Genomic DNA, 26,695 nt, shown 5'->3' on the forward strand with positions numbered 1-26,695 from the left:
TTTCTGGGCTATCAGACACATGATTGCACAGACATTTCCATTCTACCTACCCTCACCTCGGTAAGATAAAAATGGTCTCATCATGCAATTTTGGGCAATTACTGTTATCTCAAGTTCAGAAAGTAACAATTATAACCCTTCTATTTCTTTTTCTTAGGATTTTACACATTATATTTCTTGAAATGTAAAACTAGCAATTCATCCTGCTCCCAGCAAAATTAACTCTAGGTGACCTGCAGCTGAGCCACACACCTTAAATTAGCATAGATTAAGAACATGAGGAAGCTATTCATCTACTTCTTTCACCGTTTAGGAGTTCTGTTTCCTAAATCACAAATCTAATTCAGTAGTGGGCTCAATATTTCTGTATTGGCTCCTTAATAAAGCAGGCAATCAACCTTTTCAATCAGGTACTGCTTTGCAGAGCCCGTGAGAGCTCTGGACGAGCCCAGCAATGACGCAGCAGTTCCGAGCTCCCATTCTGGCCCAGAGAGCCCCTCCACCCACCTGGGGTTTATCCCGGGGACTTTCTCAGCGTTGGAAGCTGCTGTCCTGCCCTTGAAGGCGTCTCTCTCGATCCTCTTCCCCCTCCTGGACGGGGCAGAGTCGGAGATGGTGTATCCCCGGGGCCGGTGTCCCGAGGGGGAGCGGGGAGAGGTGGCGGCTCCGGTGCCATCCAAGCCTGAGCCAGTGCCCCTGGAGTCCTCCCCCCTGCCCAGCCAGCTGCCCAGCCCTTCCCCTTCCAGGTTCCCAGACTGGGATTTGGATTTCACTTCTGTGCTCAGCCTCCTCGTCACTTCTCTGCCATTTGCATCCTTGAGGACCTCCTGCAGCGTCTGGAGCTCGGGGGAGGAGCTGGACTTGCTGAGTGGCTGGGATGGCTGGAAGGAGAGTTCCTCCAGCGTCCGGCCGTCCTCTCTCCCAATGGGAATTCCGCCCTCCGCCAGGTCTTCCGACTTCATTGATTTGTCTTCTTGGCTGGAGGTGGAGGAGGACTTAAAAAGAGAGAAACAAAGATGAACAGTTTTCATGGAATCACAGAATTCCAGAATGGTTTGGGTTGGAAAAGACCTTAAACCCCATCCCACCCCCTGCCATGGGCAGGGACACCTTCCACTAGCCCAGGTTGCTCCAAGCCCCGTCCAGCCTGGCCTTGGACACTTGCAGGGATGGGGCAGCCACAGCTTCTCTGGGCAACCTGTGCCAGGGCCTCCCCACCCTTATAGTAACGAAATTCTTCCTTTTCCTGAGAGCCAAAATAAAAGCTGGTGAGCAGGGTGGTGCCAAGCTCAAAGTAATGTGGATCAAGGACCCTGATAAAGCAGGTGTTTTCCCCTGCAGTCCCCCAGGCCATCCACACTCTCAGTGATGGCTCCACTTGGATGCCATCAGCGAGTTGTTCCCAGGGTGCCAAGAGGGAAGTCACAGGTGACTCTGCCGTGGCTCTCACCCAGGACACGCTGCTCCCCCTGGTTCTCCTTACCCTGCTGTAGGACTCCTGGCCTTTACCAAACCTTTCCTCGCTCAGGACGTGCTCCGAACACGACGTCTCCATGTCCTCACTCTCCGGAGACTCCACCGGGGACTCGGTTTCCTTGAGCTCCATCTCGCCCGCGCTCCCCTCCTCCAGCACCACGGCGGATTCTACGGAGACACAGGGCAGGGCAGCTGAGGTGTGGGGAGGGCCCAGAGGGGCAGGCCCCCATCCTCTCCTCTGAAGTACCAGCCTTTTCCCTAGGGGATCTCAACGGAAGGCCATGTGGAATGAGTGCTCTTTGGTTTCTTGGCATGTCAGACTCGCTCCAGGTTCCCCTTTGGCACGGAATAAATCCCCCTCACAGCAAAGGGCTGCCTCGGGCAAAGGAAGTGCAGTTGTTTCCAATTGTTACTGATGAACAAGGAGGGGACAGAATGAGGAAATGGGACCTTGGACATTGGTTACCAGGACAGACAGGAACTACAGAGATGTAGGAAAGCACAAGACTAGTGCTAAAAGTTCACTGAGACGTCAGTTCTGTGCAAGTCTGCGACACAGGGAGTTTTTCTTGTACTGAAATGCAACACTCCTGTGCCTTGAGGCCTGGAAGGAGATAAGAAATTTTCCTAGGAGCCATTTCCTTGCAGTTTGGCAGTTTTCCTGGTATATCTCAGGAGAAGCAAAACAATTCAGCCCTAAACATGTGGAAGGACAGGAGCAGGAGTGACTCGGGCACTGCAGCAAAGCTGCACGTGGCACCTGCTCAGACAAACAGGGAATGGAACCACACTGACAAGAAAACTCCTTGGAATCCCTGCATACATGGGGGATTTAATGTGGGATCTGCTCCAGGCACTGACCACAGGGATGAGTCTGACCAAAGGCTCCTCTTGGCCTTGCTTTTTGTCCTGAGGAAAAGGCTGGAGAACAGGAGGCTTCCCATTATGCACACAAGGGACTGGAAGACCAATCTGAAAGGCCAAGATTTGTTTTCCAAAATAATAATAATAAAACCAAAAATTAGCACACACACACAGAAAAAAAAAAAAAAAAGAAAAAAAGAAAATCAGCAAAATTAAAAAAATACAAAGAAAAATCACTAAAGCAGCTTTTCCTGGATTGATTTCAGCTCGCAGGACCAAAGTTATTTCAAAGAAGCAATTAAGAGTTAGCATTGCACACACAAACCTTCTAAAAAATACAAAACAAACCAAAAGGAACCAAAACAACGTGCTGATCTGGTTAGCTGTCCAAGCCAGAACACACCTGCACATAGCCAGTGCTTCCAAGCTTCCCTCTTACACCTCTGCCAAGATTGCTGGTGCTTTGAAATAATCCAAGCACTAATTATTCTTTAGGTGGGAAGAGAATAACAGGAGCAGAGAGAAGTGCAGAAAAATATTTAACTGCAGCAGCTTTGTGTTGCTTTGAGAGGCCTCTGACAACACCCACCAGCAGCTCAGAACACCCCAGTGCTCTACAGGGAGTTTTCCAGTGAAGGAAAGAGGCAGAAAGACATTTGAACCCTCTAATTAAAATCACAAAGCACTGCAGGTTATCAAAGCAATGCAGGTGTTGTGCTCATAAGGTGTGTAATTTGATCTCCACTTCATTTAATTACAAAATCAATTTTACTGAAGTGGAGAAGGATTTTACACTGTTATAGAGCCTCTGAAAGGTAGAATTGAGCAGGTTTTCTGCTGATATATTTTTTATTTATAATACTCTTAAACCACCATCCATGCTAGTGTCAAACTTTACATATATTTCAAAAATATATATATTTTTCTTTCACATCTTGCTGTGTCCAATTCTGGCAGATTCCTGTGGGCTGAGCAGCCAAGGACTCCATTTCAGGGGAGCTTGTCCTGCAGCACATGCTGCTCTTCTCACAAGTGGGAGCTTTTACACTGAGCAGAACACAAAGCCAATTGTAAACTGAAGCTGAAAATGAAGAATTCAATTAATCAAGGCACCCAGACAGGTCGTTTAACACTCTGCCTCAGGACTCACAAGCCACCCCAGCTAAACCCAAAGTTTCTTTAGGAAATTGTCTGCACTTGCAAATGTTGGATCTGGCTTGGACTTCTTCATGCTAGTCAAGATCCCATTTGTTGAGAGTGATGAGACTGGGGACAGACAGGAGACATGGAAAGGGAAAATGAGGGATGAGGGATACATTTTCTATGAATCAGAGGTGTTCTTCTATGGCAATACTGTTTGTTGGTTTGTTTTTTTTTTTTTCCTTAAAGATATATAAATATACCTGCCCAGGATATGCTCCTGTGCAACTTCCCTTGACAACTGGACTGGTACATGGAAGAGAAAGAGGCCACTGCAAAGGGAAATCAAGTGAGCAGCTACATCAAAAGGAAGGAGAGACTATATGAAAATAAAAAATATAAAAAAATTAAAAAGCACAGAGTTCAAAATGTAACCAAGAGCCTATTTTAAAACAAATAAACAAATAAATGAAACAAAGGAAAGAACAAGCTGGGATAAGCTCACTAGATGCCAAAGGGGTATTTAGGGCTACAAGGTCTCAACACAAATAAGGGAGGCATAAACACATCCAACAGTGCAGGCTCCAACTGCTCCCTTTGCAGAACACATTTGGTGAGGTTTAGACACAGAAAATTCCTTCCTGATATCCCAGCACACACAGGAAACCAGGCTGAGCCCCTCCTGACCTACACACTCTTGGCACAAGATCATTTTTAAACCCACAGAAGAGCAGAAACACAGGTAAAGACTCACAAAGGTTTAACCTCTGAAGAGGCAGAACAACAGGCACGTGACAGACTGACAGCAAAACTTCTTCCAGTCATTCCCAGCCAGCTCCTGCAAGTCTACTGGAGATGTTAACAAGGATGTGGCCAAAATTACTCTCTCAGACTGGCACAGGAGTGGCATTCAGGTGGTGCTTTCAGCTCATCACTTACTCCTATACACCTCAAATTTGTAGGTTCACAGATAAGAATTTAAATTTTTTTGGTTTTAAGAGATGATAATTTGATTTTTATTCCAATTTTGTGTTTGCACTTTCTGAAATCCTAAAATCATACCCTGCCCTGCTTAAAACAAACCTCAAAACTGGCATTTTTACCAGATTTCCAGACAATCCATCTCCCTGCTCCCCAGCAAAGCCTGGTCTGCTGGTACCACTGCCAGCAGTGTGCTCAGAACCTCAGTGTGGGCATCATTGATAAGATAATGAGCAGGGATTACAGAAAGCTTTAAAAGCTGTGGGTCAACACTAATCTCCCAACATTAACAGCTTTTTAGGAGCTGAACTAGCACCAAAACAAACTGAGTGAAAATCCTTGGCCACTGTGTTAAAAGAAAGGCAGCAAATGAAACTCAAGTGGTTCAACTAAAGTCTGAATAGTCCTTTTCAGAGGTGGATAAATCCAACAGGATTTGCATTCTGGTTATCTCCTGCTGTCGAGGCCAGTGGCATCTGCCTGATCCTGGCTGGCCAGGTTTGGAACAGGCCCTTCCCCCAGGAACCTACAGCTCTGAGTGCCCAACACAGACTCCCATACTGAAGACAAATGGAAATGGAAACACTGCATGGAAAGATCCATCCACAAGTGGGATGCCCAGATCAGCCCCAAGCAAGTGGAAGAGGGAACAGATCCATGACTTTGTTCATTTTCATTTGGGAACACACGGAACACACGACTCCTCCCGGGAAGCTCCGTGACTCCTCTTCCTTCTCTCTAACAGAGAGGTGCTTTTCCCACGGAACAGCAGAGGCAAGGAGGAAGGGAGTTTTTCACTGAAAACTCCTAGGGACAAGAACTGACTCCCCTCATGCTCCCAGCTGTGCTGCCCTAGAAGCCCTGCAGCCTCACAGCTCCCCCCGGGCCAGGCTCCCTGCCCGGAGCTCTCACCTGTGTTGGAGCGCTGCAGGAGCGAGGGTTTGGCTGTTCCCGTGGCCAGGCTGGAGGAGGGCACAGACAGGGATTTGTAAAGAGCCGTTTCCCGGTGCTCCTTGAAGCGCTCTGCAGCCATGAGGGCATTGGAGAGCTCCTGCAGGGGCATGTTGTTGATGTCTGAGGAGAACGGGCTGAGCGGGTTCTCCAGACTCATCAGCCAGCTGGTGTTACCTGGGAGGGAAAAGCAGGGAAGGGTATTGAGTATTCCCAGCTCAGGCTGAAAAAGCACAAGTTGTTTTGCAGTTTGCAGATCAAAATCAAACTGGACCAAGCTCTCGGTTCTTCTGCAGAATCACTTGATTCATTTCCTCCTCCCTGTGCTCTGCACCTCACCCCAAGCTCTTCAAAACCTGGTAACTCATTACTACAGCAGATTCTCCAAAGTCATCCAAAACACTCAGGTATTTTAATTAATGATACCAGGTCAGTTATTTTCTCATGAACCAGATTTCAGCTGAAAGAGATAATTCCTGTTATGTTGTGGAACACACCAGTGTTCAAGAATTTTGACCTTGAACACGTCACTGTTCCTTCCCCAAGAGCAAACACCACTGTGCAGCTGCTCAAGGTTGTAGATGCCCCATCCCTGGAAGTGTCCAAGGCCAGGTTGGACGGGGCTTGGAGCAACCTGGGCTAGTGGAAGGTGTCCCTGCAAATGGCAGGGGGTGGAACTGGATGGCCTTTAAGGTCCCTTCCCACCCAAACCATTCCATGGTTCTACAGTTTCAAAAGGCAGCAAGCAATGAAGAGCAACCCATACACAACTAAATATGGATTATTCTTCCCCCATGCTCTGGTTTCTCCCAGGTCCCGGATCTCACTCCACACTCAGGGTCGTACCTGTGGGTCTGCGCACCAGGATTTCTGCCCAGCCCTGGGTCAGCAGTGGGACATAGGCAGCCAAGTTTGCTTTTTCCTTCTGCAGGGGTGTCTGTGGAGCAGGATTAGCCTTCTCCGAGCGAGCTGCAGGAGCAGGAGGGCCCTGTGTCCCTTGGGAGGTGGAGCCACTGGCAAAATGGGAGCCTGAGCTGTCTAAGGCACCAACACGTAAGGCATGACCACCTGGCAGGACAGACACAAACCAAGGGAGAGTTAGCCCCCAAAACAGCTCAGGAATAAGGCTTTTAAGATCCTCCAGCAGCTGCATGTACAATATTGGGAACTGCCCTAGTTTTTATTTTCCTTTTCATTACAATTATTATTCTTACTATTATCTTATTTCCATTATTAAACTGTTCTTCTCTCAACCCACAAGTTTTCTTACTTTTCTCCTTCCAATTCTTTCCCCATCCCACCACAGGGGACTGAGGGAGCATCTGGGTGAGGCTTAGCTGCCAAATGGTGTTAAACCATGCCAGGAACCCAAGGGAATTTTACCTTCCCCGTGTTTCCTCTAAACCAACTTCTGTGGTCACCAAGGCTCTCCTGCAAGGAGAGGGAAGCAGAAGGAGCCCCACCTGCCCATTATTAAACACCAGACAGGTCCAGAGCCTCAAAACAGCTCAGCCACAGGAGGCACTTGGACACTTAGACCTGTGACATGAACGCAAGGATGGCAGAGAGACTCCAGGACAGGAACTCACCCGACATGGATCGGACTCTGTTGCGAGAGCTTCTGCAAACCTGCTGCCCAGCCTGAGATTCCAGTTTGGCTGGAGCTTCTTTAGTCTGTCTCACTTGCAAAACAGGGTCTGAGCTGTGGGAAAAGAAGATATTGGTGATGTTGAGATGAATCAGTCATGCTGGACAAATAAGACATCCCTCGTCTAACAGGAGGAAAAACTAAAAAGATGCACTGTAACAGTGGGTTAGGCTAAAGTTAGGTGGAAACTTCTAGAAATAGGAGCAAAAATTACCTTGATTCCGTGGGGCTTTGGAACTCTCCAGAGTCCAGGCCAAGCAAGGACCTTGTCCCTGTTCCAACACTTGTAGTGATGGTCACCAGCTTGTTACCAACCAGCCACGTCTTTGTCCTCCCTCCAGCCAAAAGAAACTCGCCCACGGGAGACCTGGGAACACACTTGTGATGAAGACCTTCCTCAGGAGGCAGGGAACAGAGCAGATTTCATTAACCATGCAGGAGAACCTGCCTGCTTTCCTTCTTTATACAGCATCTGTACCATTCCCCTTGGCTGTCAACACACACATTATCCATCAGGACAATGCATGACCTTCTGTAGCAGAGACTGTGACTATCCAACAAGGACATGAAACAAAGCACTGCTCCCAGAGCCTTCAAGGCATCTCCTTCAGACAGTTCCAGGCTGAGACAAAGGCTGATTGTCTCCAATGGACTTCACAGAATCATGGAATGGTTTGGGTTGGAAGGGACCTTCGAGATCATCCAGTTCCAGCCCCTGCCACAGGCAGGGACACCTTCCACCAGCCCAGGTTGCTACAAGCCTCATCCAACCTGGCCTTGGACACTTCCAGGGATGGGGCAGCCACAGCTTCTCTGGGCAACCTGTGCCAGGGCCTCACCACCCTCACAGGGAAGAATTCTAACCCTGCACTCTGTCAGTGGGAAGCCCCCCCCCTTGTCCTGTCACTCCATCCCTTGTCCCCAGTCCCTCTCCAGCTCTCCTGGAGCCCCTTTAGGCACTGGAAGGGGCTCTAAGGTCTCCTTGGAGCCTTCTCTTCTCCAATCTTGTCTCATGTAACCTCCTCTTTAGCCAAGCCAGATTTTATCAGTCAGGAAAGGCTTCAGAGCCTGGGCCTGCCAGAATCCCAACATGTCACAGGAATTTTCCACTAATGAGGTGAAATCTGATCCCCAACCCAAGCCCTCTCTCCCGTGGTCAGTGACTGGCCCCGTTACCTCTTTGGCACCGCAGTGAAGTTGGAGAAGACGTATCGAGCCATCATATCCAGGCAGGTCTCTGTGAGCTCCAGGTGCAGGTTTTTTAAGTTGTCATCAGCCTGAGCCATTGAATTTTCATCTGCAGAGCCCAGGCTGGAGCTGGTGATGGACGTTTGGATCCGACTGGAAGAGAATGTTTCCGACTGACAGATCACACTGCAGGATGCTGGTCCCTGTCACCCCGACAGACAGTGGGACACAGACCCTGCCACACATGCACGTGCCAGATCAGAGAGGTGGCCAGGCACCAAACCCAGGGCATAGCAACATATTTTTGGATCAGCCTCACGTTGTGTTTCGCTGCCTGCCCTTGCAGAAAGCGTATTTTATCTGGAGAGACTGAGAACACTCCAGTGTCAGTCAGCTGGCCAGTGCTCTCTGAGGTTGGTGGCCCATGGGCAAGTGCCCCAAGCAAGGAGTGAGTGGCAGCACCATGCTCTGAGTTCACTAATCTATGCTGAGGGCAAGCATCCCCTGAACCAGCACCAGCTTCCCAGGCAGAACGTTGCCCATGAGCCAGAAATTGAGGCACTCCAGATTTAACTTTATAATCCAGTGGTTTGCTTTTTTCTCTGTTGCATCTCTTCCATATATTGTTTTTTTCCCTCCAAATTCAACAGCTACATAAAACCTAATTTAACTTGAAATAGAAAAAAAATTGCACTCTGAACAGGAAATTGGCCTTCAAATCAGCCAAGTTAACAAGGCAGCTTAAACCAGTTTCTGTAGCAGGCTGGACTGCAGTATTTTACAAAGAAACTCCTTATGCCATCGTAATACAAACTAAGTGAAGTACAGCCAAATTTTTTTATGACATGACAACTTCTTTGGCATCATTAATGGTAATTATCTGAATTTTTAGTTGCTACTATTTATACATAAATATAAGAGAAAAAAAATCACCCAGTGATTAATGGGGATGCCAGAGAATCACAGAATCCTGGGATGGTTTGGGTTGGAAGGGAACTTAAACCCCATCCTGTCCCACCCCCTGCCATGGGCAGGGACACCTCCCACTAGCCCAGGTTGCTCCAAGCCCTGTCCAACCTGGCCTTGGATGGGGCAGCCACAGCTTCTCTGGGCAACCTGTGCCAGGGCCTGAGCACCCTCACAAGGAGGAATTTCTTCCATCAAATGAAGTGTCAGAATTATATCTGCTACTCAGTCACTTCGGTCTCTTCTCCCCACATACCATATATAGTCAAAAATAAAAAAAAACCAAACCAGAAAATCAAGTTCCACTGACAGCAATCCTACAGATTAAGGCACAAATCTTCAGGTTCAGAATTAAAACCAACAGCAGTTTAACTCTCGAGGGAAGTGATCCAGAAATACGTTTTAAAAACTGGCATCAACTGTTTCATCTTTCATGGGAGCAGATCAATGTCTGCAATCAAATCTTGTCAATCAATCAAATCAGTGCCTGAAATCAAATCTTGTTTTCTTTAGTTGTGAAAGCAACAGCTTCCCATGGGCTGAGCACACCCTTCACTGTTCTGTGGAAAGACAAATTCAGGTTTTCATAGCATCTTATTGGAGACCTGAATACTTCCATCAGCTCCTTTACCTCAACCAACAAATCCTAAACTGAGGCCAGGACTGTTCCTTCTAGGCTGGGAGGAAGGTCTCTATATAACTTTGCAGAGCTTCCAAAGTGTCTCCAAAGTGGGGCAAGTCTACTTGGAAGGCTCAAGTTTTAGTCAGTTGTAACCAGATCTCTCACTTTGCACAGAATGCAACCTTTTTCCTCTTTTTTTGGTGGGTTTTTTTTGGATGTTTTTTGTTTTTTCCCCCCCCCTTCACCATCTTTACTTTGAAACCACAATTTTTCGTCGCTGTAGCACCAGAGAACGCGGCAAAGTAACCACACACACACACACAGGGCGTGATGTGACAGCCCAACATCCCACCTTGGGAAGCCACAGGACACCCAAAACCTTTCGCTGGGGCCAAGGCCAGATTTTGGTCGGGTACCAGAGTCATGCAAGCATCCCACATGCAAATCCCCCCTGCTACCACCCACCCCTGCAGGAAAACCTCCAAGGGCTCAGTTGCTCTTGGATTGTCCCCATTCAAAGTGCCTCTACCTGCGGACCACATGTTCAGACACACTGATGCTGCGGGACCGGAAGGCATCAACTGCAGAGGGTTCTTTCAGCTCTTTCACTGGAGGAGAGTTATTCAAGCCTTGCTTTGCATTTTTGGCTAGTCTTAAACTACTATGTGGAGAAGCACCAAGCCCCCAAAAGAGGTCACAGGAAGGGAGGAAATCATTGTAGGGATGTAGGTTGAAAGGTCACAGTCACGGGGTCAATATTGGGGGATCCCAGCAGGGTGATGGAAAATAAAAACAAATGCCAAAAAAAAAAAAAAAGGGGGAAAAAAAAAGGGAAACAGAAAAAAAATTAAAACGTACAAACAAGCAGAGCCGAAAGCATTAAAAAGACAAACCACATTTTGAAAACAAGATTTTTAAATGTGCTACAAAACAAATGAAATTAGTACAAGCTAAAAGAAAAAAACTGGTTGAAATGAGAGTTGGAATACTGAGCTGTTCACCAAAGGCACCTGAGGGCTCACTGGGCACAAACTCCTCAAGGCTGAGAAGTTTTGTGCAGTTCAACCACGTCTTGCGTTGCCCCAGCTCATCATCTCAGCACAACTAAACACCTGAGGACTTCCACAGATCCTAAAGTGCTTTACCTACACCAGGCAGGAGCAGGTTTTTCTAAGAGACACAGGAACACGTCACCCATCTCTGTCTCTGCCAGGCCTGGCTCAAATCTGAGCTTTCACCCCACTCACAACACAACCAGGGCCTCTCAGAGGTGCTCCCCAGCTCAGCTCGAGGCACTGGGGACACTCAGCCCACCCACACGAGACCCTTCCCACACTGCACAGCCAGCAAACACCCCCTTGGCTGCTGTGGACTCTGTGATGCTTCTTTGCCAAACCAGCTGCTTAATTCCAGGGGCTCCAGGTAACCCACTTGACTTTCAACTGGAGCAGAGAGGAAATTAGTGTTCACGCTGTCAAGTGCCAACCACATGTGGGAGATGACAGCAATTAAGATCTAAGAGGCACTTTTAATTAGTCACTGAGACGCTCACCAGGCTTGGCACTAATTTGGACAGAACAGTTGGTCCAGCAGTTCCCACCCCCGTGTGTAAAATACAGACACTGACTTAACCCTTCTGGCTCTTTCTAACCACAGTTTATTTGCCATCCTCCTTTCAGTGAGTTAGTACATCTCAGTTTGCCACCTGCAGGGAGTAGAATTTATCTGTCCTTCTCCCAACAACCTCTCTCAGATCACTTTTGGCCACCACTGGGGATGTGCTGCAGAGAGCACAGGCCCACACTGGGAAACCATCACCTCCACCAGCATCAGGACATCCAGAAGCCCTGGGAACCATTGGGAATGTGATCTCTTGGAACACCCAGTACCTCAGCTAGGGCTTGGGAATGCTCATTCTTTGGGCTCAAGGAGACACAACCAAGCACAGAAGCCTCTCAAGCAAGGACATATATCTGCTCCAAGCTATTTCCTCTCTCCCCCGGCCAGAATCCAAGCTCAGCCAGACCCAGAGGCAGTGGCATCCTGCCATTCCAGTGCTTCAGGTCACTGCCTGAGAACAGCCCACACTCCTCAGCAGGGACTCCTGTGCAAAGTCATCCAGCAAAAGCCTTTAGACACAGTAGTATTCCAACCTGGTAGAATTTAACAGGGTTTTTTGGGGGGAAAAAAAGGAAAAAGAAAGATTAGTTGAAATTCTAATTGGAGAGATGAGTGTCAAAAGGCTTCTCTTCCATGTTTCTGGATGAAAGAGGAGGAGGTGGGAGAGACAAAACACAACACAGGGTTTACAGCTGCAGCATTAGGGCAGGGATGGTGTTTCTTCAGTGCAAGACTCTCCTTGAGCCTTGCAGGTAAAGTAGAGGCACTTTCCAGGGTTCAGATGCCACCATGTGCTCACTTCTCAGAACACTGAAGCAAGTTAAGTGAACCAATTTAGGTAATCCCTGCAGGTAAAAGGACGTTGGAGAAACCCTGAATGCCTTCCAAGGAATATGCAAAAGGCTGCTCTGAAAGATTGCTGGAGAGATATGCTCTGACTTCTAATTAGAGGCTTTGCCAAAACTGACATGAGGGCTTCAAAATGAAAAAATAAAAAGGGATCAGGACATCCAGACAGACAGAAGGCAGCTTTGTGCCAGCCAGTGCACTGACCCGACAGGGAACATCATGGAAAACACAGCACTGGCTCTCTAATTTATCCAGGTTGCTGATCACAACCAATTCTCTGGTAATCATTTAAAAATCAGTCGTTACAGATCAGTTATGAAAGAAGTTCACACAATCCATATGAACATGGGATTCTGTTCCTTCTGGTACCACCCTACCCTGTTATTTCTGGTAACACTGCATTGACACACATCGACCTGAAAGAACTGCTGATTTTCAAAAATTAGCACCACAAAGCCCCACACCTCACTGCAAAGGCTTCCAGGCCTGGTTTGATCCCAACTTCCCACCAACCTGCTTGTCTTGGCCCAATCCCCTGACCTAAAGAGGTTTACTTTCCTTGCTTACTGCACTGACACATTTTGGATAACCAGACCCAGCCTCCTTCAGAGAAACACAGGGAAGGGTGTGAGCAGAGAGCAGGGAACACAGGCCCCGCTGGGCTCCGAGGGAATTTACCTCTTTGGCCTCTCGTTGAGGCTCGTGCTGCGAGCCCTGAAGCTGTCCTTCTCAGGGGTGTCGTCGAAGGAGAGGAGCACGTTGGAGCGCAAACCCTGCCCGTGGGGACAAGAGGGGACAGTGTCAGTGGCCACAACGGGCAGCTCAAAGTCTGCAAGGCCAGGTCAACGCACGAGAGCTCACGGGCAGTTTTAAAAGAGATGTTGAGAAGTAGATTTTTTTTCTTCAAACAGAACCTTTAAAGTCCTCAATCACTTTGTAAGCCATCCCTTTCACTCTGTGCTGCTGGACTGAGCTGTGCCCATTACCTTGGTGATGTAGGGGACGAAGTCCTTCCGGAAGGGGAGGCGGCAGCGGATGAACCACATGGCGATCACGTGGTGGGCCAGGCAAACGATGTACTGGTTAAACCTGGAACAGCAGAAACACCTCCAGAGCTTAATGCAGCATGTTTCAATCTGAGAAACAGACCTCATCCTTCCCCTACTCTAAATATAAAGAAAACCCTCAAAAGTTCTGTTCAAGAAAAACAGGTATTTTGTCCAAGGTGACCACGCCATAGAATCGTATCACGGAATCCTCAAGTGGTTTGGGTTTGAAGGGACCTTAAAGATCATCTCATTCCACCCCCCTGCCATGGGCAGGGACACCTCCCACTGGCCCAGGTTGTTCCAAGCCCTGTCCAACCTGGCCTTGGACACTTCCAGGGATGGGGCAGCCACAGCTTCTCTGGGCAACCTGTGCCAGGGCCTCCCCACCCTCACAGGGAAGAAATGTCCCTTCTTCAGGACAAGCCTGGAGACACCAGAATGAGCAATATCCTATAAATAACCTTGAGCCAAGTACTACAAGAAAGTCATCTCTATACTGTTAATTTTAGAGAGGAGGAAGCAGCACATTTGCTGTGGCCTTACTTGGAGGGGTTTGTGTAGGGCAGGGAGATGGCGAACACGCTCGCGTACTGCTCTGCTGCAAAGTTCCTGTACAGGTGAGGCAGCCTGGCCAGAGCTGGAACAGTTCAACAAGAAAACCAACACAGGTGAGGACTGAACACAAACCATTCAACATCACAACTCAGTTTAATTTGAATTATTTTGTTTCTTCTAAATGATTGGCTGACATGGAAGTAGCACAATGGCTGCACTATACAGAGTATGTCTCTCTCTTCAGTGCAAGTGCTTTAAATAGAAAACCAGTAACAAACAAGAGTTGATCAAACATTTATGTCTGGAGGATGGAGCAAGGGCATCACTGAAACCCTTACAGTGCATTCCATATGACCAACACAATCAAAATACCCTCATTCAGCGCAAACAACACAACTATAGAAGACCGAAAGGAGAAGAACATCACAACTTACTTGACAGGAATTCTAGGAGAGGGATTGCCATGTTGGCTGTGGCAGAAATGTGGGTTAATTTGACTATGAGGACAGGGAGTGCCTTGATGATGATGTCGGGCATCTCCACACTGCAGACTGACAGTGCCACCACACACTGGTTGGCACAGCGATAGATCAGCCCGTGCTCCAGGCAATACACGATCTCACGCTGCAAGAGGGGACAGGAAACAAAGCCTTAACACAGGAAAACAGAAAATCCCTGCTGCACCATCTCCTGACTCCAGTCAGCATTCCAGAACAGCCTGCAAGGCCTGTCTGACACACCGGAATTCTAACACAGAGCCTTACAGAGAGCTCCACGTATTATAGGCCAAAATCTTAACGTGGGACTTGAATCAAGCAGACAGTTGAGACATTAATATTTAAGCTTCTGATTCAGCAGAATTTTGGGGTCATAACGGTCTTACTGCAGAGAGTAAAGTGCAAGGGGGAACAGGTGAGCAGTGAATCCACCTGACCAGGCAGCTAATCCTGCATGGAGTTAGCAAAGTACTTTTTCCCCCTGATCCCACCCCAAATTCAGCAGATGCAGCTTTTCCTAACAGCAAAGGGCAGTGCTACCTTCCTCTCTGTGTCCTAATAAGCTCATACAGAAAATGCTCTCTCTACAGGCTCAGGTCCCAACCTCTTACACCCTCCTACCTCCCCCATACCTGCTTAGCTTTGTCCAGGTAGTTATGGTAAGATATCAATGCTGTCAGCACTGGGACCACAGCCAGGTGCAAATCAGTGCGGGAGAAGCCTTCTGGGGTTCCGTGGAGCCGGTCTGTGGTCTTCTTGTCTGTGAGCTGACACATCACAGCCACTCAGGACACTGCACACTAAAAACACTCTCTAAAAGGCAGCAGACAGGCACTGCCACAGCTCCCTTTTCACACACGTGCATATATATATATATAAAGAACACTCATTATTACCCACTCTGTACCTAAAACGACCCTCACAAAAGAGAAGGTGAGTGAGGATTGACAAACAGCCTGCTCATCTTTAAAATATCAGACTGCAGACAGAAAAACACTCTAAAAACAAACCCCAGCCAACTCCCAAGCAAACCAAGGCCATGGTGACTGTGCATCAGTGGCATTACCATGTAGCTCAGCGCAGAGGCCAGGAGGTCAATGTTACAAGGAGAGGTTAAAAACAGCACTTTATAGCGGAGGGATTCGGGTAATTTGTTGAGAACCAACTTCAACACCTTCCAGTCTGTCTCCTGCAAGGAAAGAAAACGATAAAGTTGAAATTTTTGTGTGATTTCAGTTCAGTTTGAAAGTAAGATCAATCAAATTCCAGACAACGTGCCATTTCCTAGGCAGATGTGGGTCTTGTCATGGCAGCTCCAGAAAAAGAAGTGGCATTTAGCTGTCACAAGTTTCTCCCTGTCTGTCACTCAGCTCTAGGTGCAACATTGGCACCACAAACTGGAAGAGAAATTGTATCCAGATCTGGCAGAGCTCAACAAGACAGAGCCAGAATTCAATTCTCTTAAGCACCAGCACGAATTAGCTTCCAGAAGCCAGCCAACCCCTCACACAGAACCGTGTCCAATTCCACCCTCAGGAACAATTTATATTCACAGCTTATTAGTGACCGAAACATCCATCAATTCTCAAAACACCTCAAAAACCTCCAGTAGGATGGAACTTTCAAATGCCCTTTCAGAAACAGGATGACTTGTTTAATCTTGTTTAACAAGAACATTTTTTTTGCCCCTGTCTGCTCTGAAGCAGTGAAATGAAAGGTGTGCTTATTTTCTGAAGAGCTGAGCTGCTGCTCCCACTGGTGGCTGTGAAGCTTCACAATTACACTCAGATTCTGGGCAAGAAGGAGAAGAAATTGCTTTTCAGACCTTATTTAGAAATTTTGGGGTAGAATTCCCCAGCCAGCTGGTTTAAGGGGACACAAAGATGACAAGGGTGGACGTACCTGCTTCAAGCACTGCAGGAGGACCCCGAAGACCATGGAGTAGGGAAGATGCCCAATCCGGATGGTGGCATTTTGGGAAGGCACGCTGGGGCTGCCTGAAGGCGGAGAGAGTGTGCCAGGGGGCTTTTTGTCAGCAGCCCTCTTCTCTGCCTCTCTACAACATGGAAAGGGAGAAAAATACATGTAATGTAACGTAAAATCATGCTCAGAACAGGTTACTATTCATGTAAACTACAGTGCTGCCCTATTTGGTAGCCAGTTTAAAGACCAAACAATAATATAAATTGCATTTTCAATTAAAAAAAACCAGGATTGCCCAGTACAACACAGCAACGAGTTTGTCTGGTCAGGTGAAGGATTTTTCTATCCAGGTCTGTAGCAAATTTAGAAAGGTATATTTGGGGGTGTATTACACAGAGAACTTTAGACAAGCTATAAAATTAAAAATAATCAGATTTGTAGAAATCATCAGATGGAAACTCAATGTGAAAACTGGCTTGAGGCAGGAAATTGCAAATAGTTTTGTGAGCAGGAACATAGATTTCACGTCTGAGATTGAGAGCCCTGCAGGCAAGTGATTTGTAAGAACAATTTACTAAAGAGTTATTGGCTCAGACAATCCTAAGTTGTAACTGGTCAAAGATTTGGAAGATAAAGAAAACCTACAGATTGCTACTGATGGGCCATTAAGCCCATCAGTAGCAAACATTAAGCTCATGCAAAAAACCCCAAATAGTTTGAAAAACAGGGCTTCTTTTTAAATAAACAAGTCAATTAAGATGTGTTCAAGGCCAGGTTGGATGGGGCTTGGTCTAGTGGAAGGTGTCCCAGCCCACGGCAGGGGGTAGGAAAGAGATGAGCTTTAAAGGTCCCTTCCAACCTAAACCATGTTGGGATTCTTTTGCTTAACACAATGAGGAACCTACACAAAATCACACAGGCAGTAGGGGCTGAACCTCACTGCTCCATCCTTGTTGGAAAGGCCAAGGCGGTGGAGGGAGTCAGCTCGGAGCATCAGCAGGAAATCAAATACCTGGAACAGGGAAGACACTGCAGTCAATCAAACCCCAAACCAGGGGAATACTCTCCCACCTCCCCACATGACATTTTTACAAGTACACAGGGATTTTTAAGAGGTGCCACGGCTACAATACATTTACACACTTCTATGAGCCAAGAAACATTTCATTCTACATCTGGCAAGGTCTAGAACACACCTACCCCACCTGCCAGCCAGGAATTCCCCAGACAGCACACAGCTCTGGCCCTGAGAGCACGGGAGACTGTTCCTACCTGCAGCCTGATGCTGCTGGCCACGGGCAGGCTGTAGGAGTAGATGTAGTGGCGCTGGACGTGCTGGATCAGCATCTCGTACACCCGCATGGCGTGGCTGGAGGGCAAACTGTACAGCTTGGTCTGACAGGGACACAGACACACAGCAGAAGGACACTTGTTACCCAGTCAGAAATGTGTGTCTGCGCTGAGAATCCCAAGAGAAATGCAGCAAAAACTTGATCCTGAATGCGAGGTGAACAGATGGCTCTGGAAAGAACCTCTGCAGGCTCCAGAGCAACCCTGTCTGCTCCAGAGGGGCACTGGCAGGAACAACCTGCTCTTCACAACTGCTTAACCACAGCTCAGAACATCCCAACCAAACAAAATGAATCTATTCAAGGTTATGAACTCTTCTTTTCTGCTAATTTACGAACATCTGCTCTCCACATGAAAATGTGCTCGTAATCCTTGTATAATGGAAATTAGGAAAGTAAAACATTTAGCAAACAGTCCTACAGCATCCAAAAGCAAAAGGAATGACCAAAACAACAGTTAACACATTATATAGTTTAAAAAAAAGTCAGACTATTTAACAGTGGAGGAACAGTTATCTAACAGGCCTTGTCCAGCAGAAGATTATTATGAACAATATGTTTAATGCTCTGGAGCATTTACCTGAAGAATTATCAGGAGCCCAAGAACTGCTGTTTTGACATCCTCCAGAGAAGCTGAATATGACAGCAAGTCCCTCTCTTCCAGTTCAGAAGGAGATGAGAGAGAATGTGCAGCCACCTTTCAAAAAGAAAAGTAACACATGGTTTAAATCTGCAACACACCTTTCCTTTCTTTCCATCCTGGAAGGTGAGGAAAGCCCACAGCAGGTCATCCCTGCTGGCAGTGCTGCCAGCCCTGGCAGGGAGCTCACCTTCTCTATGATATCCAGCAGGCTGTTGAAGTGATGAGTGTTGCAGCCCTCAGCCAGGTCCACGAGCAGCTGAGTGGCCAGTTTTCGGACCTGGTGGTCTTTATCCTCTGGAATGTGAGCCAGCTGAGAGATCACCACCAGGTTTATCAGCTCCTCCTGCAAGAGGACAGACCTTCATAAGCCCTGACATGTTGCTGTCAGCTGTGCGTGCAAGATTTCAAGCACAGTTTTGTGCATCCCCTCCCCAGCAGAGAGGACCTGGAGCCCACCTGGAAATGTGCCCCTTCCCACCCACCCGAGACCTCACATGTGGTCATCAGAAACAGGTAAACACACACCTCATAGAACTGTCTGTTAATGCTCAGCACAAAGGACAGGACATCCAGAACCTTAATTCGAACAGCACTACGACTCTCATTCCTAAAATGGGAAGAGCAAATTCAGAATGAGCAAAATGAGGTTGTTGATACTTAGGGAAGAGGGAAAAGGAAAGTAAAGTAAAATAAGAAACTTCAGAGCAGGAACAGTAACAGTGAGAGATCAGCTGAGCCTTCAGCTGATGTCCCTACACACAAAATCAGATTCAAGAACTATTGGAAATTCAGATCCCAGTTCCGCTTTTACTACTTCTGGAGACCTGTAATTGCAGTTTACCCATTTCCAATCCAAACTAGGAAGCACATGTCAGAAGAACAAGTGCTCTGGTGAGCAAATTTAAAACCAAACACATGGCACTGAGAAAGAGCTGCTCTTTGGCAGCATTTCACAGAGGAGACACAAGTTTGTTATTCCTACATGTTGATGTTTTAGAGCACAGAACCCTTTTAGGAGCACCAATTCAAAACCAGATAACTGGAATACTGAATAACCATATGCAATCCTGATGCTTAACAGGAAAATCTTGTTTGGTGTCAGAACTACAAAGTGCTGTGGACTGGAACACAACTGCCTAAGCTAATTGGAGTAGAATCCAATGGAGATAAAGGGGGAAAAAAGCACCATAAATAACTTAGTGGAAAGCTTTTATCCTGTTAAATAAATCCTTTCATGTACTGTGCCCTGGGACTACCACACTTCTAAGCTGTCATTTACTAACTTGGAACTTCAGAACGTTAGAACTTCAGAAAACAAAATTCTCTAACGTGAAAAGGCGGCAAGAAACACTTCAAAGTGCTTCTTAAAAATTAGTTCACAAAGTTATGATTTCCTACCTGAAGAATCTCTCCATTAACAGCTGCAGGTTGTGAATCCAGCCATCTTTGGCAGGATGGATAGACTGAGCTCTGTATGTTATCAAGTTTAATACAGAAGATTCCTTTCATGGAAAGATCAAGAATTATTCTTTTAGTGTATAAGCAAACACAATATATCCATTCTCCCAACCCCACCCCGAGAAAAGGCTCATGGAAGTCCTTGCTGGGATTTTCTGACCATCTGCTATTTTAGGACTCCCAAATTTTAAGCTGTAACAGAATAGATTCAACTGGCAACAAAGGAGGACATTAATAAAGCCTTACTGGTCTCTGATCAGCGCATTTTTCCACCAGCTCAAAAAATCTCTCTTCAGAACCATGGAAATCATTCTGGTCACAGAGTTCTTCCACTGTAGTCAAAAGATCATGTACAATGGACTTAAGTTCTTGGCTCTCCAGACTCTGAAACAGAGATAACACCATCCCTGAAAGAGTTCTACCTTACTGGAAAGTGTTAATTTTAAATACAAACAGAAAACTCAGTTGAGAAGCACAGCAGTGGGAACTGGGCTAAAGCTTCCTCAGCTTCCAAGTTCACTGGAGTGTAGAAACAGGAGAGTAACTTGCAAAAAAATCTATGGCAAAGCCTTTGGAATGAGAGCCCACCGAGGCAGGCTCAACACCCACCTGCAGCTGCTGCAGCAGTCGCTCCATGATGTCCAAAAGGATATCCCAGGTCACAGCTTGCAGCTCCTTCCCATATTTCTTTATCAGGCGTGTTATGGACAGAACTATCTCGTAAGACACAACTGCATTGGGACACGTCATGGCCTGGGACACAAAGCATTTCAGTCACTGAACAGCTGGAAAGTAGTGCTCAGAAAGCCTCTTAATTCAAATGAAACACGCCTTATTAATTAGGAAATTAGCCTGGAGGCCTGAGATAAATCTATTCAAGTCCCTACACACAAAGGACACAGCAAAGAACGGTTTTCTCAAGAGGATTTCTGCACTCCTGCATTCAGCTGGATTTTCAGATGTCAAACACAGCCCCATCCTACAGGCAGACACAGGAGTTCAAGCCAGTAATTCCTGCTTGAGGCACCTGGATGAGGAAGTTTTGAGAGCTCTGAGGCTGTCCCTGAAGACACTGTCCCTCACTTTTTGTACCACACACTGGAAAGAGTGAAAGCTAAAGTACCCACAATGTAGATATATGCTAAAAAGAATTCAGACTTTGCTTTTCCAGCCAAAAAAGATATTCCAGGAGGATGCCTCAGCTCCAAGACTTAAATCCTCTTGTTTCACTGTTTCTCCCTGCTTCACCCTGCACCCAATTTCTCCTTCTCATCTTCTGGCCCTACAAAGATCTCTGGTGTAGGGGACCATATTTTTTGTTCTAAATTTGTACAACTGACTTAAAAGTTCCCCCAGCATCCCATCCTACCTTGAGGAAGGAAGGCAGCACCGAAGTTGGGGAGTTCTTGAGGGAATTGAGGCGATGAGCTCCCCACAGAGCCATCCCCACGAAGAACACGGCCCCTCTCAGCAGTGCTGCGTCTGCCATGTAGGCTCTGAGAACACAGGGAAGGCAAGTTTCAGACCATACTACAATTATTTGGGCTCACAAAGTCAACAGGAACACACACTGCCCCAACAGGAATTCCCAGCTCTTACACATCGGGGCCTCGCACAGCAGTTGACAAACACGAAAAGCCCAAAATCCTCCACCACAACTTTTAACAGAGGAAAATTAAATTCAGAAAGGCCCAAAAACGAGCACTTCAGCAGCATAACTAGGAAGGGAATTAATTTCTAAGCACCAGAACCTTCAGCTTCTTCTACTGAGGTCGCTGACTCCTCACCTATCTCAACAGGACCTCTACTGAACTCCTCGCGTTTGTGAGGAATTTTTCCTCTTTACCTGTCTTCCATGATCCTGCACATGTTGTAGATGGCACTGTGGCCCAGATGAGTTCCCAAGAGGTTGCGCATGAGCTGCAAATTCAAAGAGAACACCTGAATATCTACTTGTTAAAACACTCAGAGCCTAAATACGCATTTAGCTGGCCAGTTGTGCTGTGTTTGGTAAATAAATGTGTCCAGCCCTTTCCATGCCACGACAGAAACCTGGAACCCAGGGGTGAACTCCACAGACGTGGCAGGACTCACACTAACAGCATGCTGATCCATTAATACTTTAGCAATTTTTAATTTACCCTTAAAACCAAACTGAAGTTGATAGCAGATGTGCACAGGCACGACCGACACTTCATCCATGAGGCCAAACCAGTGAATCCATCAAAAAACAAACCAGGCAGGAGGTTCTGACCTTCCAGCAGGGCTCACAGAGCTCCTTCACGTTGATGGTACGGCACAGAGTGATGATGAACACGGGCAGGTTCTCTGAGGGCAGGCAGTTGTAGCAAACAACTGCGTCAAGGACTTGCAAGGAAATCTTTGAGAAAGGGAAAGACAAAATGGTTACACATTTCTCTACCAACAAAGCAGGTTAAATGCTCATTGGCAGACCCAAAAAATCCTCTGGAAGTCAAAAAGGATGAAGGTATTTTTGGGTTTTTTTTTCTCTCTAAAAAGCTCTGTTGAAAAATTGATTCACTTATCGAATTGATCAATGCTCTGTTTGGTTTAAAATAAATAAAATTATTACTGGTGTGTGAGATCCAATGGCTTACAAATAGTAAAATCTTGTATCAACTCTCTTGAAAGATGAGAATAAACCAAGAGTCTGATGATCTGATTTTGTTCGTAGAAGCCACAAAGAATTTCAAAGAATTCTAAAGTACAAAAAGAGACACAAACCACTGACCTCTATGTCCACAGATGATGAAGTCTGAATGCACAAGAGGCAGATCTTGCTGTTAGGAAAGAACATTTAATTTTAATTGCTTGCTTCATATGATTTTAGGCAAATTACAAAGAGACAAAACAGACAGGTTAATTGCCATGTTATTTAACTCATCATTCCCCTTCCTGTGGCAATGTTGGTAATACTCTCTGAGACACTGAGCACTACAACCTCTTTATAAAGTTAAAGTGGCATTTAAATGCAACTCAGCAGGTCTGTACTAATGCAACAGCACGGGCCCTTTGTGAGACTAAGCAATGCAACCAGGTCTGCCCCATGAAATAGGAAAAGCACATTTAGTTAAACTAAAACAGATCTGGACACTGGAAGAATTGAAAATCAAATATTTGTCAGAAATGTCAGGTACAGCCTGGAATGAAACAAATCCAGATGGGATTAAAAAAATTCTTTATATTGATCTGCCACTTTCTCCTCTAATTTACCAAGAATAAGCACATACGAGTTAAAAAACCAACTTACTGGACCATGTCAGCTACATAGCCTTCCAGATAGCAGCTATTGAATTTCACCAGGTTCACTAAAACCAGGAGGAACTCAGAAGTCAAACCAACATCCATCCACTGTAGGACAAAATCAGCTAAAGAAAGGGAAAAAAAAGCCTGTTACAACATGCCTTCTACCCAGAAATGATATCACTGCCTTTTTGTCTTATCACTGGATGTCTGTCCCTTGACTTATTCCCACCAAATTGAGGAGGGGGAGGGACAATGCTCACCCAACTCTTCTTCTAAGTAGGTGATGTATCGTCCATTCTCTGTCAGGGCCTTGAACACTTCGAGCCGCTCGTGCAAGTCTTCATTGGAGGGATAATCCTTAATAACCTTAAAAAAATGGGCTCTGAGGATCCCTAATCTCTCACCCTTCAAAGGAAAAAAGGGAGGGGGTTAAGGCCTGGACATTATCAAGGTTTACAACAGCAATCTTCATGCTTGAAATTAAATTTTTTTATTGAACCAATGCCTACTCTTTTCATAAGCATCCACCCCTGCTTTTCCAGAACACTGAAAACTACAATTTTGAGCTAATCCAGCCTCATGTTTGTGCAGCACATTGTGAAATCTGAAGAATTCACAGTATGCTGAACTTGGCCAGGCTAGAAAAGTGTCTCACCCAGAACCTCTTGGATACCTAACATGCTGAAACATCAAAACCAGCTGCAGACTGGGACTAGAAGGTCTGGGCAAAGACCATGTAAAATTTGCTGAATTATGCTGAACTTAACGCAAATTATTTCCTCTTTTTCAAGAATGTTGCCCCAAACCAGAAAAGCTTTCTACGAGTTGTATGACAAGTTCTGCTATGAGGTCAAACCAAGACTTAAATTAAAACACTTCCTCTTCCCATTTACGAAGCACAACCAAAATAAGAAATATGAAAACCCGTAGAAAAGAGACGCCCAGTATTTTTTACGTTCCTCCTCTGCACAGACCCCAGCTTAAGTCAGTGTTCCTTCCCCAGGTTGGTTGTTTTCACCTGTCCTTGAACGATGGACTTGAGCAGGTGAAGCACAGCGTGTCTGGCCTCGGCCGGACGCTCCGGCTGCAGCATGTCAGCCACCACCTTCCAGATGGCTTCCACGGCGTGCTGGGAACACAGGACACAGCAGGAAAGCTCAGCTTTTCCTGGCATCTTCAGCCAGTAGGTCAGTCATTAATTATGGCAATGAATGAATCCGGGGATGAAACCCCTGAGACACCAAATCCCGTCCTACGTGACAAGTTGCACCCCAGGAACTGAAGTTCCTCGTTCACTCACTTCGGTGGGAAGATTTGTGCAGAAACCTTCACCCATCTACCAGATGAGTTCAAAAACAATTTGAGGCTGCTTATTAGCAGCCAGAGGGAGACAGAAAACCCCTCTTAACATCATCTTCCACGAACTGCCCTGAATATTCACAGCATTGTCCCTCCAGTCAGTCCAGGAAGCCCATCAGCTCCATCCTCTCTGCTCCAGAGCCGGTAGGTTGAACAAGACTCATTTCCTTTTACAGCTCTGGACAGCACAAACCAGCCCCTGGGACTGTCAATTTTAAAAGGCAGTCTAAACTACAGGAGCCTCTTATGATAGGTTAAAAGCTGCTGCTTAAATTTCCATCTTTCCAGTACTCTTGGAACTTACCTCTTCAGTTACTCACTCTGGAATTCAGTTCTTACTCTGGAACTTACCTCTTCAATTTTTTTGGTTTTTGCCACTTCACAAATCTGACCGATTGCTCGTATCCTGTTACTCAATCCACATTCTATGCTCAGTTCCTGGAAAGAAATGGAGAAATAACCTAACAATTTATCCTACTGGCAACACCCCTTTCTCCAAGGGGAGAAGGAATTCTGGTCTCCTTCTCCCTTTTTTTGTGTTTTCCTCCTTGTGTGCCAACTATTCTACTTACAGACTTGCTGTACCAATTACTGGAATCAATTATTTTATTTTATTTTTACTTTCCACAGAACTGTAAGGTTTTTATAAAACAGAAAGAGTTCCCAGCTTGTTCAGAATGCCACCACAGAGGCTTCATTGGGCACAGAGTATAGAAAAGAGGGGAACAGGGAAACACCTTGTAACCTGATGTGAGACAAAACCATCCTATCAAGTATCTCCAAAATATTCAAACACTGGATAACTAAAATGCTGGAGCTGCAAAGCAGGTGATTTTTACATCCATTTCACTAGAGAGTGAGTTGAGAGATCAGGAGAGGGAATGATCCAACAGAGACTGTGAGCCAAAAGAGCAAGGAGGAGGAGCAAGCCCTCCTGATCCCTCAGCTTGGGTGACCCAGGCACTCTCCCCACCTTTACTCCGCTCACTTCTCACACCTTGAGTATTTCTGCAGTGATGATAAACTCTGTCTGCTTGCCCTCCGACGACTTGGAACTTCCCCGGGATGTTCCCAGCCCCAGGAGGTTCCTGAATTTCTCCTTCAGTCCGGAATCCTTACTCTGAGGCTTTGCCATTGCTGCCGAGCACTGAGGCCCTGCAAACACAGAATGGGGTTCTTGTAAGGGAGGCCCAAGGAGAACGTTTAAGCAAGAAAACAACAACAACAGCATCACACCATGGCTTTTCCAAACAGCTCTGGTGTTGTCTGAAGCCTTTTCAAACTTGGGAGAAGCCAACACTGAGAAAACAGTGAGAAGCCTGTGCTGCTTCTGCCTTCAGCATCTGCATCCTGCAGCTCCCTGGTGAATGTGGAGCTCTGGGGTGCCATTTCTGGGAGCTCTGAATGCCCAGCCCCACCCCACAAGCTCACTTGTGAAGTATAACCAAACACACACACACTTTTTGGAGGGTGTGAGCTGGATGTTTGTTCCCAGCCCAAAGTGGCCAAGCACACAGTGCTGCACAGTACATGTGGACGCAGCAGACGTGAGGAAGGACTTACAGATCTGAGTGTTGGAACATCCAAGTGCTGCCATGGCAAGAGGAAGAGGGGGGCGAGAACAAGCACAGCCATTATAGTGATATCCTCCAGAAACTGTCCCCCCACAGCCTGCTGCCCCTTGGGGACCCCAGAACCCCACTCGGAGCAGGACCCCTGCTCCTGGCACAGCCCCAGCCCCTTGCCCTGGGCACGGGCCCCCACACAGCCCCGGCTCTGCCCCATGGCCTCCCCCACACCCTGGGCACAGCAATCACTGGTGCTCCCGGGATGCACCGCAGAGCCTGTCCCAGCATCCCAGGGGACACGCCCTGGAGCTCTGCCCAGCATCACCAGGGGACAAAACAGCCCCCAGCCCAGCGTCACCAGGGGACAAACCACACCTCCCTTGGTGGGGGGCACTGCAGCCCCAGCCCACCATCCAAAGGGACACACCACATTCCCCAGCCCGCTGTCCTCGGGGTCACACTGCAGCCCCCCACCCAGTGTCACCAGTGTCACTGCAGCCCCCCGCCCAGTGTCACCAGTGTCACTGCAGCCCCCCGCCCAGTGTCACCAGTGTCACTGCAGCCCCCCGCCCAGTGTCACCAGGGGTCACACTGCAGCCCCCAGCCCACCACCCCGAGGGACACACCATGACCCCCAGCCCACCGTCCTTGGGGACACACACAGCCCCCAGCCCATCACCCTGGGGCACACTGGGGTCCCACGCCCACCACCCCCGGGGACA

At 47.0% G+C, this 26,695-nt stretch overlaps 1 protein-coding gene across 4 annotated transcripts in view; it reads right to left on the bottom strand.

Annotated features, from left to right (window-relative positions):
- Positions 1-25,996, bottom strand: part of TSC2 (TSC complex subunit 2) — a 31,813-nt gene extending 5,817 nt beyond the window's left edge. For 2 of the 4 annotated variants that reach the window (XM_027736123.2, XM_039382348.1), the window contains exons 1-33: positions 25,969-25,995; positions 25,403-25,560; positions 24,757-24,843; positions 24,065-24,175; positions 23,307-23,451; positions 23,051-23,168; positions 22,532-22,580; positions 22,034-22,159; positions 21,626-21,699; positions 21,149-21,275; positions 20,389-20,532; positions 20,026-20,163; positions 19,720-19,823; positions 18,847-18,928; positions 18,509-18,664; positions 18,259-18,375; positions 17,602-17,724; positions 17,235-17,341; positions 16,309-16,462; positions 15,473-15,595; positions 15,039-15,173; positions 14,344-14,533; positions 13,898-13,991; positions 13,292-13,394; positions 12,984-13,078; positions 8,237-8,401; positions 7,275-7,427; positions 7,002-7,114; positions 6,259-6,480; positions 5,374-5,589; positions 3,744-3,812; positions 1,484-1,644; positions 508-995 (exon numbers count right to left, since the gene is read on the bottom strand). In XM_027736123.2, coding sequence (XP_027591924.2) covers positions 508-995; positions 1,484-1,644; positions 3,744-3,812; positions 5,374-5,589; positions 6,259-6,480; positions 7,002-7,114; positions 7,275-7,427; positions 8,237-8,401; positions 12,984-13,078; positions 13,292-13,394; positions 13,898-13,991; positions 14,344-14,533; positions 15,039-15,173; positions 15,473-15,595; positions 16,309-16,462; positions 17,235-17,341; positions 17,602-17,724; positions 18,259-18,375; positions 18,509-18,664; positions 18,847-18,928; positions 19,720-19,823; positions 20,026-20,163; positions 20,389-20,532; positions 21,149-21,275; positions 21,626-21,699; positions 22,034-22,159; positions 22,532-22,580; positions 23,051-23,168; positions 23,307-23,451; positions 24,065-24,175; positions 24,757-24,843; positions 25,403-25,540 — 4,427 coding nt within the window. In that variant the 5' untranslated portion in view covers positions 25,541-25,560; positions 25,969-25,995. Of the gene's footprint in view, positions 1-507; positions 996-1,483; positions 1,645-3,743; positions 3,813-5,373; positions 5,590-6,258; positions 6,481-7,001; positions 7,115-7,274; positions 7,428-8,236; positions 8,402-10,365; positions 10,498-12,983; positions 13,079-13,291; positions 13,395-13,897; positions 13,992-14,343; positions 14,534-15,038; positions 15,174-15,472; positions 15,596-16,308; positions 16,463-17,234; positions 17,342-17,601; positions 17,725-18,258; positions 18,376-18,508; positions 18,665-18,846; positions 18,929-19,719; positions 19,824-20,025; positions 20,164-20,388; positions 20,533-21,148; positions 21,276-21,625; positions 21,700-22,033; positions 22,160-22,531; positions 22,581-23,050; positions 23,169-23,306; positions 23,452-24,064; positions 24,176-24,756; positions 24,844-25,402; positions 25,561-25,968 lie in introns of all 4 variants that reach the window. The other 2 variants (XM_027736117.2, XM_027736124.2) reach the window with 2 other exon arrangements.
- Positions 25,997-26,695: the final 699 nt, after the last annotated feature.

This window comes from Pipra filicauda, unplaced genomic scaffold (genome assembly GCF_003945595.2).
Source record: "Pipra filicauda isolate LSUMZ 115617 unplaced genomic scaffold, ASM394559v2 scaffold266_size1643727_pilon, whole genome shotgun sequence".
In the NCBI taxonomy this organism is placed as follows: domain Eukaryota; kingdom Metazoa; phylum Chordata; class Aves; order Passeriformes; family Pipridae; genus Pipra; species Pipra filicauda.